General features: G+C 36.1%; 3 protein-coding genes and 1 long non-coding RNA gene across 5 annotated transcripts; 3 read left to right on the plus strand and 1 right to left on the minus strand.

Moving 5' to 3' along the window:
• Window positions 1-1,267: 1,267 nt before the first annotated feature.
• LOC106296452 lies at window positions 1,268-1,734 on the minus strand. The gene is made up of 2 exons (XR_001261236.1): window positions 1,607-1,734; window positions 1,268-1,518 (listed from the first exon to the last, which is right to left on the minus strand). It is a non-coding gene; the product is annotated as an uncharacterized LOC106296452 (long non-coding RNA).
• Window positions 1,735-1,927: 193 nt separating this feature from the next.
• On the plus strand, window positions 1,928-5,197 carry LOC106324915 (phosphoinositide phospholipase C 2). Its single transcript, XM_013762951.1, has 9 exons — window positions 1,928-2,379; window positions 2,957-3,153; window positions 3,241-3,376; window positions 3,459-3,695; window positions 3,774-4,003; window positions 4,086-4,203; window positions 4,289-4,441; window positions 4,506-4,592; window positions 4,663-5,197. The coding sequence occupies exons 1-9, from the start codon at window positions 2,080-2,082 to the stop codon at window positions 4,954-4,956; spliced, it is 1,752 nt and encodes a 583-aa protein (XP_013618405.1). The 5' UTR covers window positions 1,928-2,079; the 3' UTR covers window positions 4,957-5,197.
• Window positions 5,198-5,801: 604 nt separating this feature from the next.
• On the plus strand, window positions 5,802-7,938 carry LOC106293520 (E3 ubiquitin-protein ligase makorin). 2 transcript variants are annotated; one of them, XM_013729201.1, is made up of 8 exons: window positions 5,802-5,890; window positions 6,277-6,349; window positions 6,434-7,080; window positions 7,156-7,225; window positions 7,310-7,398; window positions 7,477-7,535; window positions 7,611-7,683; window positions 7,770-7,938. In XM_013729201.1, exons 1-6 carry the CDS (start codon window positions 5,880-5,882, stop codon window positions 7,508-7,510), a joined length of 924 nt encoding a protein of 307 aa, XP_013584655.1. In that variant the 5' UTR covers window positions 5,802-5,879; the 3' UTR covers window positions 7,511-7,535; window positions 7,611-7,683; window positions 7,770-7,938. The 2 variants fall into 2 exon arrangements, with proteins under 2 accessions (XP_013584655.1, XP_013584658.1); XM_013729204.1 differs by having other exon boundaries at window positions 7,777-7,938.
• A 692-nt stretch (window positions 7,939-8,630) lies between these two features.
• Window positions 8,631-10,065, plus strand: LOC106298259. Its single transcript, XM_013734359.1, is given in 4 exon segments — window positions 8,631-8,811; window positions 8,814-9,002; window positions 9,452-9,637; window positions 9,733-10,065. Coding segments are annotated over 4 exon segments (813 nt in total). The 5' UTR covers window positions 8,631-8,661; the 3' UTR covers window positions 10,021-10,065.
• The last annotated feature ends 4,334 nt before the right edge of the window (window positions 10,066-14,399 follow it).

Raw genomic sequence — 14,399 nt, forward strand, 5'->3', positions numbered from 1 at the left:
ACCAAACTAAAAAAAACATTTCGTTGCTTCTACGCTTTTGTAATAAAAGCATCGGTTTCATGACCATTGTATTAAAAGCCCAATAGGTATAATAATGATACACGAGTATATAAAACCCAGTTACATTGGGCCTAAACTAAACCCACAACGAAGCCCTTTCAGCTGTAGAAATAGATAACATCTGGCGATTCGGTTAATTATTCCGACTTGATTTGAAATTAATGAAATAAATTAGACGTAAAACGTTAGTTTAATAATTTCTATGATTTAGATGTTAATCTGTGAGGTGAGGAAGGCTTGTTTATGTGATTAGAAAGCTAGTAGACACTATCACTCAGTCGCTCATGCTCACAACCACTTGTTTTATCCGCACCACCGATGCCAGGAATGGGAGGAGGTGGGTATGGTACGCCACCACCATATGGAATGCCACCAATGGGTGGCTACTAATTGTAAAGTTATCCGTCACGTTATTAGAAACCCATAAGACATCGAGTTTAATAGAGGTGTAGATAATAACTGTACCTGCGTTGTAATAGCTTTTGGATTAGATAAGCCATTTTTTGTTGGAAGCCATTTTTTGTTGCAAAGAGAAAAAATTCTCATTGTTATTCATGGTTTGTAGTTACTTCTCAGCTTTTCTTGCCAACTTGATTTTTGATTTTATATCCATTTTCGACTAATAAATATAACTGTTTGATAAGGAATCATTATTTGGACGAATCGCTAGGTTCTTACATTTGTTTACATTTGTAATAATGTACGTTTGCAAATGCAAATTATGTTCTTTACAACATTCATCGATTCCTAACTTAAAATGGTTCGATAATCCACACCGGCAGTTTACAAATGCAAATGATCATTTCTTCTACAAATTTCACAAATCCACATCATAATCACTAACATAGTTCCGCTATATGAAACTTCGTTTGACATTTGCAATAAACACAAGCAGAATGATAAGAGATATAGAAAGCGTGTATAACAACATCTCACAAGAGCATATAGAAAGGCTAAACATTATCTAAGAGGAAATGGTAATCTCCGACAAACATATAGAATGGTTAAACACTATCTAACGAGGAAATAACCTTCTGAACATCATGAAATTACAATTCCTCATGAAAGTGAATTTTTAATCAACCTACACAATTTATTTCATTCAATACACATAACAAACATTCCTTCCGTTCCTATAATTTAAATTCAAATAACAGTATTCAATCCTACGCTATACGATAACACTGAACCACAGTTATAAGCAAAATGTAAAAAATAAAAGTATTAAATCGAGAACCCACGTGGATCCTTTCATGTAATAACATAATCCTGATAGAAAACATAGCATCCATTTTTTCCAACAAAAACATTCAAATTCAGATAGAAAACCAACAAAAACTCTCACAAATGTTTGGTTTCAAAAGGGAGAAAGACAAAGCAGGTTCCTCGAAACTACTTAGATCGCTGGCTCATCTTTCGTCTCTTCCTCTTCAACCTCCTCATACGCTTCTTCTTCCACTGATTCAAACCCAAACAGAGATAAACGTTAAACATACTAGCCACTACTTCTATTTCTCACAATTAACATAAATAAAACATTACAAACCTTAGCTCTCATGTTGGTTTCGACAAAAGTTGTACCCTTTCCTTCCTCTGATAGTGTTTTAGATTTCAGAAAATGAGAAGTAGCGGCGGATATTTTGTTAATCGAGCTCGGCTTTACTCCTTTAAATGCAACAAAAACCCTAGAAACTCGTTTAATGGGCCCAATTTATTCATAGGCCCAATAAAGATTACATGTAACAAAACCCATAAAAAAACTCAATTTTATGGGCTGTAATGATTCATAGGCCCAATAAAGCCCAAAGCCTTTTGTAGCCATGCCGACATAAGTCATTCCGACACGAGAGATTGAAGATCTGTTCGAGAAAGTTGATGATGATGATTGATTACGGAGTACATTTCATTAACTATTTCATTAAATATCACAACAAACCCTAAAAATAGAAAAAAAAAACTATTCCGACTTGCTTTCATCGTCTTCGTCTCCAAAGGATCAATCTTTCCTCTTCTCCCCTCATGTCTAAGCAAACGTACAGAGTGTGTTTCTGCTTTAACCGGAGGTTCCGGTACACCGCATCGGAGGCGCCGCGTGATGTCAAGACCCTTTTCGAGAAATACTCTGAGAATGGCGTCATGACCGTGGATCATCTCCAGAGGTTTCTGATCGATGTTCAGAAGCAAGATAAAGCCACTAAAGAGGATGCGCAGTCGATCATCAACGCCGCGTCTTCGCTTCTTCATAGGAACGGTCTCCACCTCGATGCTTTCTTCAAGTACCTTTTTGGTGACAGTAACCCTCCGCTTGCTTTACATGAGGTATGATTCTCTCTCTTGTGTTCTGTCTTTTTTTTTTTTTTTTGGTGAAGCTATGTGTGCTTTTATTAGGCAAGTGTTGCTTACTGTTTTGTAAAGACTGATTCAACATCCATGACACTAGGATTTAATTATTTACTTTCGTATATGCTATTGTGGCTTAATGAATATTAATGTTATTTTACACAGTCTGGATTCTTGTGTTTGAAGCAAGTTAACTCTTTTTATATGCTAGAGCTAGCTATTGTGAAAAGAAGAGAAATAATTACAGAAAGTAGAAGGAACTATGTAATTTTTAAGCAAGTGCACATGTATTTAATTATTGTGCTTAATTGAATATTAAGAGCTATTTCGCATAGTATGATTCAAGAGTTTGAAGCAAGTTAACTCATTTTCTTTATATGACTAGAGCTATAGCTATTGTCAAAGGAAAAAAAAAAATTACAGAAAGTAGCAAGAGCTATGTAATTTTTAAGCAAGTGGACATGTATTTAATTTATTGACAAGTCCAGGTCCATACATGTTATTGTGGCTAAATTATTTCAATTGATTCTAATGAATTAATTGCATGGTTTTTCAGGTGCATCAAGACATGGATGCTCCTATATCACATTATTTCATATTCACAGGTCACAATTCATATTTAACCGGTAATCAGCTGAGCAGTGACTGCAGTGAGGTGCCTATAATAGATGCATTGAAGAAAGGTGTCAGGGTGATTGAGTTGGATATATGGCCTAACTCCAACAAAAATGATATTGATGTTCTTCACGGAAGGTATAATAAATTACTGAAGTTTAGTCTAATGGAGTAAATGTTAAGCGCTTGTGGTTTTTTACTTGTGTACTGAACTACTCTTAACAGGACTCTCACTTCACCTGTGGAGTTAATCAAGTGTCTAAGAGCTATCAAAACACATGCTTTCGAAGTATCTGACTACCCTGTTGTTGTCACTCTTGAGGATCATCTCACTCCAGAACTTCAGTCCAAAGTTGCTGAGGTGGTTATCCTCAGTTTATTCAGTTCTTTTGATCATTCCATTGAGTTTAAAAGATGTGTTGTTGTTCTTGTTGTATTCCTAGATGGTTACCGAGATATTTGGAGAGATCTTGTTTACTCCTCCTGTTGGAGAGTCTCTAAAGGAGTTCCCATCGCCGAACTCATTAAAAAGACGAATCATCATCTCAACTAAACCGCCGAAAGAGTACAAGGAAGGAAAAGATGAGGATGTGGTGCAGAAAGGTAAAGCCTTGGGTGATGAAGAAGTTTGGGGGAGAGAAGTTCCGAGTTTTATTGAGAGGAACAAAAGTGATGACAAGGTTTGAATCATCTTCATTCAGTCATGTTGGTGTCCATATACACAAGTTGTTAATTTTCTTTTCTTTTTTTTGTTGTAGGATGACTTAGGTGAGAATGATGAGGAGGAGGAGGATGAAGATGATGATGTAGACAAGTCCAAGAAGAACGCACCACCGCAATATAAACATTTGATTGCAATCCATGCTGGGAAACCAAAAGGTGGTATTACTGCGTGCTTGAAGGTAGATCCTGATAAGGTGAGACGCCTTAGCTTGAGCGAGGAACAACTAGAAAAGGCAGCAGAAAAATATGCTAAACAGATTGTGAGGTAATACTATAGATCATGGTCCTATATATAACTTTGGTTTATCTTTTTTTCCAATGTATGAATCATGGTGTGTGTGATGCAGGTTTACTCAGCAAAATCTGCTGAGGATTTACCCAAAAGGAACTAGAGTGACTTCATCAAACTACAACCCCTTGGTTGGGTGGAGCCACGGTGCTCAAATGGTGGCTTTCAACATGCAGGTTCCCTCTTTTTGCTATGTTTCATTATTGAAATCAACCTTATTCTTCAGCTAAGTCTATTTATGAATCATTTTCCCATGTGTAGGGATATGGAAGATCACTGTGGCTAATGCAAGGAATGTTTAGAGCCAATGGCGGATGTGGATACATCAAGAAACCAGATATTCTCTTAAAAGGTGGCTCAGATAGTGACATCTTTGACCCAAAAACTACTCTACCTGTAAAAACAACACTAAGGGTGAGAGATATCTAAGTCTCTGTTTGGTCTTTTCAGTGAACTCATTCATTTGTCTTATCATTAGGTAACCATATACATGGGAGAAGGCTGGTACTTCGACTTCCGCCACACACACTTCGATCAATACTCACCTCCTGACTTCTACACGAGGGTAAAATTCAATTCCCTTAGCAGTTTAGAAACTGTTCTTGGTCTCTTACAAGGTCAAGCGAATTTTTCAGGTGGGGATAGCTGGAGTTCCAGCGGATACGGTTATGAAGAAGACAAAGACGCTAGAGGATAACTGGGTGCCATCTTGGGATGAGGTGTTTGAGTTCCCACTAACGGTCCCAGAGCTGGCTCTGCTGCGGTTAGAAGTGCATGAGTATGACATGTCAGAGAAGGATGATTTTGGAGGACAGACATGTTTACCTGTTTGGGAGCTGCAGGAAGGAATAAGATCGTTTCCTTTGCATAGCCGCAAAGGGGAGAAGTACAAATCTGTCAAGCTTCTGGTGAGGTGTGAGTTTGTGTGACAAACTGAGAATGTTTTGGTGTGTGTGTGAATTTGGTTACAAGGATTTGGTGTGTGTGTGTGTGTGTGTGTAACACTGAGAGTGAATGTTTGCTTTATTTGTTGCGTGTTGTAATATAAGTGTAGAGTAAAAGGCAAGAGAGAGATGGTCTTGTCTCCTGTGTTGTATTGTATGCATACATATAGTTTGTTTTGTTGAACACTATTTTCTAGAATACAATAAATATTTATAATTAAATTTATTATTTATTTTTACTACATGTTTTTTAATAACTATCAACCGATGATATTTAGTTAATTTAAAGATTTTTAATTAATATTTTCTTTGCATCTAATTAATACTCTCTCTGTTTTATTATAAGTGTCGGTTTCGGCACACGGATTAAGAAAACAATTAATTTTATATATTTTCTATAAAAAATACTATTACCTATACAGCTAACCATATTTCAACCAAAAAAATAAATTTTGCATAAAATTAATAAATTTTGCATTGAAAATCGAAAACGACACTTATTTTGTAACGAAATTTTTTCTCTAAAACGACACTCAATATGAAACGGAGAGAGTATTTCTTATAAGTATACAAATATATTAGAAATATATAAAATTTATTTTTATGAAACAAAATTTTCTTTAGAAAAATTAACTTCTGGAAATGGAGAGAATAATTTGAATCTATTAATTATTTTATGCAATTTAGATTTTTTTGTGTGTGTGTTTTTCACCTATAGAAAAATGGATAATTTAGTAAAGACGAAAATGAAGAGATCTAAATAAAAACTTCCCTCAAAAATTGAAAAACCGTAGAAAAAAATATCTGAAAATTCTCCAAATATAAAAAGCTTTCACCTTTCTTTCTGATTCTTTCTCTTTCCCTCACCTTTCTTTCTTTGAATCCCTTCTTCCTCGCACAATCCCCACATGTCCGACAGGTAAATCTAAACTTCTTCATCTCTCAAGGCTCTGTTCATCAACATATGTTAAGCCTTTCATTCCCCTGTTGACAAAAAAAATGACTCTTTTTGATTGATTGATTACTTGAGCTTCTTTGGTTTCTCGAGGACAAAGTTTGACTCTTTCTGATTGATTACTTGAGCTTCTTGGTTTCTGGAGGATAAAGTTTGACTCTTTCTGATTGATTACTTGAGCCTGGAGGACAAAGTTTGACTCTTTTTGATTGATTACTTGAGCTTCTTTGGTTTCTGGAGAAAAAAGTTTGAATCTTGAGCCTGGAGGAGAAAGTTTGACTCTTTTTGATTGATTACTTGAGCTTCTTGGTTTCTTGATGATTCAATGAATCTTTTTTCTTTGTTAACAGGATACTCTGCAAGTTCTTTATCCATGGCTCATGCTTAAAAGGAGAACATTGTGAATATTCCCATGACTCTAATGTAATAATGTGTAATCTCTACTCAAATAATCTTTCTTTCTTGCTTTCTCTAATACCGTTTTGATTCTTCCTTTGTTGGTATCAGGTTTGCACATTCTACCAAAAAGGAATATGCTTATACGGAAGTAGATGTAGAAACGAACACGTCAGAACCACCACCTCTCAACCACAATCTTTATCTCCTTCCAATGTTCCTCCACCACAACAAAAAGGAGATGACAACAACAACAACAACAACGACGTTTGTTACATCCACCCAAGAGAATACCCAATCTGCTCCTTCGCCGCAGCCGGCGACTGCCCACGTGGCAGCCAATGCCCCCACATGCACGGAGACATCTGCAGCACCTGCGGCAAAAAGTGTCTCCACCCTTTCAGACCCGAAGAGCGAGAAGAGCACACCAAAGAATGCCAAAAGAAGCAGAAGCACATCGAGGCTTTGAAGAAGAGCCAAGAGATCGAGTGCAGCGTGTGTTTGGACCGTGTCTTGTCCAAAGCCACTCCAGGGGAAAGGAAGTTTGGGCTGTTGACAGAGTGCCATCACCCGTTTTGTATACAGTGCATCCGTAACTGGCGTAGCAGTGCTCCTGTTTCGGGGATGGATGTGAACAGCACGTTGAGAGCGTGTCCTATATGTCGCAAGCTGTCTTACTTCGTTGTCCCGAGTGTTGTCTGGTACTCTACTCCTGATGAGAAGAAGGAGATCGTTGACATATACAAGGCAAAACTCAGGTATAGATAACTTTGATGTCTTCACATTTGTCCCATTAGTAGATAAATACATTGTGTTATGTTCTAATCTTGAAGGTCAATCAATTGCAAACACTTCAACTTTGGAAATGGAAACTGCCCTTTTGGGGGAAGTTGTTTCTATAAGGTATAAAATGATTGTTGTACATTCTTTATTAGCATTACAGAAATGATTTTATAGTCAAAATTGATTTTGGATTTTGGTATGTAGCATGCATATTCTGATGGTCACGTGGATGAAGTTGTTGTTCGGAATCTTGGTTCACAAGAAGGAGAAACTGTAATAGCAGACAGTATCAGGTAATGTTTCTTTTTTGCTTCCTCTTATCTCACCAAATATGATTTAACTTCATACCATGTTTGGTCTTGTATTTTCAGGCTATCTGAGTTCCTTGGTCGTGTGCATATTTGAAATATCCTTTCCTTAATAATCTAATGTAAGTTTCTAACACCATTTGTAATCATCAGCTTGCTGGTCTCTTATTTTGATGAACATTCTTTCTAAAACACAGAACACAGGTGCTGATGACAACATCTTTATCTTTCAAACTCATTTGATTCCCGTTGACAATCCTTTGAAATTAGGTGAATAAGCAATTTCTTTCTCTGTTTTATCTTTTACTAGTTTATCTTCTGGGATGGCTGATTCAAGCTATGTATTCTGATTCTAGTATGAAGACATGCTCAGAGGGGGATACTAGTTCAAAAGATATTAGGACAACAGAAGAAAACTCATTTGTAAATAATATTTAGATAGTGAAAATGTTGTAAATAGAATAAGATTGTTTGAACAAGGCATTACCCAACAAATAATGTAAATAAAGCCTTTCAGATCTAACTCATGCAAAAGATTTTTTTTTTTTTTTTATGAAAAAGGTTCAAAATTCTGAATATCTTATTCAGTACAATAGGTTTATGTTACGGAAAGTATTTAAGATCAACAACCCAAGACCATCTGCAATGGGACTCTCACCAAAAAATACTAAAGAAATTTTGGCATGGATATTTCACGTTCTTGATTTGTTTCAAAGAGATGTTCAGATTCTGAGTTTCTTTTCAGTAGAACAGACTTAATTGTTATGGTATATAGAGAGAAAAAAAGTAAGAGAAGATAGTGATGTTTTCCTCTAGTGATATATCTTGATTTATTCCGTAATTTATATGTATAAAAATAAATAAAATTATTATAAAAACAATATTTTATTATTTTAGATAAGTTTTGATTATAGTATAAGAAATTAGACTGGTTCGGTATTCAGTTTCCCAGTTAAAATGATTGGTTTAGTAGTTATCACCTGTTTAAACTTAAGCATGAAGGATCTTGGATTACAAAAACAACAAACCCAAATCATTACTTGTGTAATTATAGTTTTCTCAACCATATCATTTACAACGCCATAATTGATGCTTAATCGACTCCACATCAATGAAACATTAATTCAAAGAGAAGCATCAATCATATGGTTCATATGTATCTCTTTTGGAACTATATATGAACCAATCGATCATGTAATTTTCTGTCATCACACACTCACAAAACCAACAAAAAAACATCAGGAAAACATGTCATTAATGGAGAGAAGAGAGGAACATTACTCAAACTACTTTGTCCAAAGCTCTTCATCCCTTTTCCACGACGCAGAATCCGAATTCCAGTCCCCATATCAATCTGACTCAGTGCGATTGGTCTTAGTCCGCATCAATGAATCCCCGAGAGGTACTCAGATTTCTTGAAATACTTTGAGGATGATAATGAGAAGAGGTTGATGCCATTGCGGAGCCTCAATTCGGGTTGGTGGATCGTTCTACAAATATTGTGGAGGTTTTTGTTTAGCTCTGGAGTGGCATTGCTCGTCTTTTACATTGCTACTCAGCCTACTCGTCCAGACGACATATCTATTCGAGTAATATGCATACTCTACTAATTACCTAGTACCAAAAAAATGTTAGATTGGGTTTTTTATGATAGTGACCTTAAGTATTAGTTTGGATTAATCCGGTTACCAAATTCATATAGTTACACCATTTCTACTCTTTGAGAAAAAATAACTACAAAATAAGCAACTTATGGTGGTCCAATGGTTGAAATGATCAATTATATAATTTGAGGACTAGTTTTTGTACTGCGATATCATTGTTCCTTGTTGGTCATTGTGAATGTTTCATATGGCAAGAATCCATGAGTCTCGTAATTAGGATCCGATGATTAGTATGAGTTTCGGTTTTAGATCTCTCAAAAATCTATTTTTTATAAACTAAAAATATAAATAATGAACTGTAGTTTTTCATAGATTCTTTTACGAAAATAGAGCTTTATATGTATACTCTACCTAAAATGTACGTAATTTCACAGATTGGAAGGTTTAATCAGTTTTTATTAGAAGAAGGTGTGGATTCACGTGGAGTGTCGACTGTCTTCCTCACTTGCAATTGCTCTACTAAGCTCATAGTGGATAACAAGTCTTATGTGTTTGGCCTTCACATTCATCCTCCATCTATCAAATTATTTTTTGGCCCCCTCAACTTTTCAAAGGCACAAGTAAAATTTGTTTTTATATAAACCTAGAAATGATATAAAATTGTTCAATATCAACTTAAGTTGTATGAACTCATACACATTATTTCTTCAACTACGGAACTAAACTATATGCATCAAGCCATGAGTCAACAACATTTCGGCTATAAATAGGAACAAAGAACCAGACGATGTACGGGGCAGGAAGACAGATGGAGGATATGCTTCAATCTAGAGCTGGATTGCCTCTAATACTACGAATGAACCTAATCTCCGACTTTCGAGTTGTCTGGAGTATTATAAACCCTATGTACCATCACAATGTCGAGTGTTTATTGTTTCTTTCTTACAACAAGAAACACAAACAAACTACAGTAGTAAAAGAAAAATGTAGGTTGGTATCTTAACTAATCAGAGATTCTTCTCCCTGGAAGCATATGAAAGTATTTGAATCATGCAAATGAGACGCCATGATTATCTTACAATGAATTTTTTTCATGTGTGTAACTTTTTTTTGTGATGAATTACATATCTTCATCTAGTAAAGTCCTGATGATGCACACATAACCAAAACCAAACTAAAAAAATTGTAAACCAAATGAAAACTACTAGTTATTAGATAATTTATATATACATCTCTATATTTTCTACAGATTTATATCTTGATTTTTCTTTTAATTTGATATTCTCAGTTTACATCCATCATTTTATATACATGTGAATAATAATAATTTTTTTTTGTCATCAACTTAAATTGACTCGATTAAGACTCTGCTAACCAAACAAGTGACTATGTGTCTATATGGACGACTGGTTTCGTGCACCATCTGCCCTTGTATTATGAGTCCGAGCTACATGTGTGATATGGAAAGTAGACAAGTTTTCCTTCAGAATAATAGTAATTTCTCTTTGATTTTATGCCACGAAAAATAAATGAGAAAATTTTCTTCTTATTTACACCATTGTTTTGAAATATTCCATATATGTCAATGTCTACACGGAAAAAAACTTTACAAATATCACTAGTTCCATAGTTCCCAATTAATCAATTTATTTACAAACGATAGACTCACTTGGGGCCATAGATGCACAAATGTCTTCCCACCTCATTGGCTCTGGTCTCCAAATCCAACAATACATCTAATAAAGCAATCATACAATATAAAAAATAGTTACCCGTGCCGTTGTGCGACTAGACATAATGCTGTCATTCTGGAGTGTTGATGTCTTTGTGGTTGAATAATTTCCGAGAGACGTTAAGTGTGTTCCTATGAAATATTTAGGCCACGGTACATTCGTACTTTTTCTTGTACTCTTTATAGAAAGTATTGTGTGTTGTCAAATAATTTTATCTTTTGAATTTAGAGTGCGCACTACATATCTAAATTTTCATATAGAAAATCAGAAAAAATCTAATAATTCCATCAACGAATCATTTTTACATTTCATCTGCCAATAGTTTGAGATATGAATCACATTATCAACACCCATGCATATAGTATAATAACTGTTCACTACAATAAAACGTGCCCATAACAACGAAAATTTACGACGAAAATATTTCGTCGTAAATTTACATGGTGTTTACAACGAAATTACGAGGAATCTAACTTTCGTCGTAAACGCCATGTAAATTTACGACGAACTGATTTCGTCGTAAACTCCTTGTAAGTTTACGACGAATGTACGTGGAATGAGAAATACGTCGTAATCGTTACATCGACATTACAATGAAACATGTTACCGTTATATTTAGGTGAAAACGTGTATTCAATGTGCTTTAACTTACCTAATTTCGTCGTAAAGTCGTTGTAAATAATATGTTAAAACCATGTAAAATTCATGTAAAATATTCCTTGTAAAATCGTTGTTATATTTCAACTACTCAACTCGAAAATTTCTCTATATATATGTCATTTCCCACAACTCTCTTCCTTACAACACACAAACGGGAGAAAAAAAAATCCGAAAAAAAAAAATCAGAAAAAAAATCTAAGAAAAAAATGGCTGGTGGCGGTAGTATTTACGAGTTACGAAGTTGGATGTGTTTGCACAAAGATTCCGACGGGAGGGTGACGAACGCATTTCTGAGCGGGCTAGAGACATTCATGCACCAGGCGGGCTGTACACCGATCACACAGGAAAGCGGTAAGATGTTCTGCCCCTGTCGAAAATGCAAGAATTCAAAATTTGTACGTAGTGAAATTGTATGGAAGCATTTAATAAACAGAGGATTTACACCACAGTACTACATTTGGTATCAACATGGAGAGGGTTATGGGGGAAATGAAGCTAGTAGTAGTAATAATAATTTTGAGGATGGTCATCATAGTGAAGAACCGAATCATTTGCATAATGAATATAATTATCATCAAGATCAGGAGCAGATGGTAGATCATGATGGGGTTCAATTTATGATTAGTGATGCATTTTTAGAAACAACTACAACAATAGCTGATGGAACTGGAAATGTAGAAGAACCTAATTTGGATGCAAAAAGGTTTTATGAAATACTAGATGCTGCAAATCAACCAATCTACACTGGTTGTACAGAAGGTCTCTCTAAATTGTCTCTAGCAGCTAGGATGATGAATATTAAAACGGATCATAATTTACCTGAGAATTGCATGGATGCATGGGCGGAGTTGTTTAAAGAGTATTTGCCAGAAGACAACGTGTCTGCTGAATCTTATTATGAGATTCAGAAATTGGTTTATAGTCTTGGGTTGCCTTCGGAGATGATTGATGTTTGCATCGACAACTGCATGATCTACTGGAAAGAAGATGACAAGTTAGAAGAGTGTCGATTCTGCAAAAAACCACGATTCAAACCGCAAGGCCGTGGGAGGAATAGGGTACCGTACCAAAGGATGTGGTACCTACCAATTACAGACAGATTGAAAAGATTATATCAATCTGAGAGGACTGCTGCATCGATGAGGTGGCATGCGGAACATGTCCAGAGAGATGGTGAGGTTGCACATCCATCAGACGCAAGAGCGTGGAAACATTTCAACAAGGTACACGCAGATTTTGCTACAAATATTCGGAATGTCTATCTTGGGTTATGCACCGATGGATTTAGTCCATTTGGAATGTCTGGTAGACAATATTCTTTGTGGCCAGTCATTCTTACGCCGTACAATTTACCGCCGGATATGTGCATGGAACAAGAATTTCTATTTTTGACCATATTAATCCCTGGGCCGAAGCATCCAAAACGGTCTCTTGATGTTTTTCTTCAACCGTTGATAGAAGAGCTAAAGCAATTGTGGTCAGAAGGGGTGAGGACGTACGATTGTTCCTTGAAAAACAATTTTACGATACGAGCAGTTCTGCTGTGGACGATAAGTGATTTCCCTGCTTATGGGATGTTGTCTGGCTAGACAACACATGGAAGATTATCTTGTCCATATTGTCTTGGATCGACGGATGCTTTTCAACTGAAGAATGGTAGGAAGAGTTGTTGGTTTGACCGTCATCGTCGCTTTCTTCCACTTGCCCATCCGTACAGAAGAAATAAGACATTGTTTCGGCACAAAAAAATTGTCAGAGACGGTCCTCCTCCATATCTCACCGGCCAGCAGATCGAAGAAGACATTGATTATTACGGAGCTCAGGAAACAGTTAAAGTTGGAGGAAATTGGCATGTTCCTGGAAATATGCCTGATGGATATGGTGTGTCTCACAATTGGCATACGAATAGTATATTTTGGGAGCTACCCTATTGGAAGGATCTTCTCTTACGCCACAATCTGGATGTCATGCATATTGAGAAGAAATTTTTTGAGAACATCATGAATACATTACTTAACGTCCCTGGGAAGACAAAAGATAACAAAAAGTCAAGGATAGACTTACCTGATATTTGCTCAAGAAGTGAGTTACATATCAAGAGCAATGGAAACGTTCATGTTCCCATCTTATGGTTGTCATCAGAAGCCAAAACAACCTTGTTTGACGTCATGGAGCATCTAGTTGTCCACCTACCGTATGAAACATTGCTTCGTGGACCTGTTCACAACGGATGGATGTATCCGTTTGAGCGACATATGAAACATTTGAAGGGGAAAGCAAGAAATCTTGCAAAGGTGGAAGGTTCAATAGTTGCGGGAAGTTTGACAGCCGAAACATCTAACTTCACATCATACTACTTTGCTCCAACTGTTCGTACGAGGAAAAGAGTTCCTAGAAGATATGATGATGGTGGAGTACCGACATCATATCCAATTGATGGTGTTCCTGACATTTTCTGCGAAATTGCACGGTTTGGTGGTAAAACGAAAGAAGTATGGTGGTCATGTGAAGAGGATAAACATAGTGCCCACACTTATATTCTGCTCAACTGCGAGGATGCAGTGACCCGTTACTTTGAAAGGTAAATATTTTTGTGAATGTTAATTATATGAATTGCAGTTAATTATGTATGACTTGATTATTTGTTTAATTTGCAGCATGTTTGTATCTCAAGTTGAAGAAGCAATACCAGGAATATCTGCAACTGATGTGGACACACGTAAAGATAAGCACTTTGTCAAGTGGTTAAAATCACAGGTACGTAATATATCTCATACATTGATTAATTAAATAAGTGTTTTGATACTTCAATATTAATTAAGAATAACTGCTTTTGGCAGGTTGATTATGACGATCCTTATTATCCCGTATGGTTTCACGAATTGGTTCAAGGTCCAGTTGCAAAGGTCACCACATCACCTATGTATTTCACACGAGGATTTACCTTTCACACATACGAGTATGAGAGACATCGGGCAACGAGTAACTA

Source organism: Brassica oleracea, chromosome C1, assembly GCF_000695525.1.
Source record: "Brassica oleracea var. oleracea cultivar TO1000 chromosome C1, BOL, whole genome shotgun sequence".
Classification (NCBI taxonomy): Eukaryota; Viridiplantae; Streptophyta; class Magnoliopsida; order Brassicales; family Brassicaceae; genus Brassica; species Brassica oleracea.

What these genes read in the sequence shown, in the direction of transcription:
- LOC106324915 (XM_013762951.1), top strand. Translation starts at nt 2,080, where the DNA reads ATGTCTAAGCAAACGTACAGAGTGTGTTTCTGCTTTAACCGGAGGTTC. An exon ending in CTCCGCTTGCTTTACATGAG is followed by an intron (nt 2,380 to 2,956) that starts GTATGATTCTCT and finishes ATGGTTTTTCAG; the next exon opens with GTGCATCAAGACATGGATGC. An exon ending in TGGTGGCTTTCAACATGCAG is followed by an intron (nt 4,204 to 4,288) that starts GTTCCCTCTTTT and finishes TCCCATGTGTAG; the next exon opens with GGATATGGAAGATCACTGTG.
- LOC106293520 (XM_013729201.1), top strand. An exon ending in ATATACAAGGCAAAACTCAG is followed by an intron (nt 7,081 to 7,155) that starts GTATAGATAACT and finishes CTAATCTTGAAG; the next exon opens with GTCAATCAATTGCAAACACT. An exon ending in GTAATAGCAGACAGTATCAG is followed by an intron (nt 7,399 to 7,476) that starts GTAATGTTTCTT and finishes TTGTATTTTCAG; the next exon opens with GCTATCTGAGTTCCTTGGTC.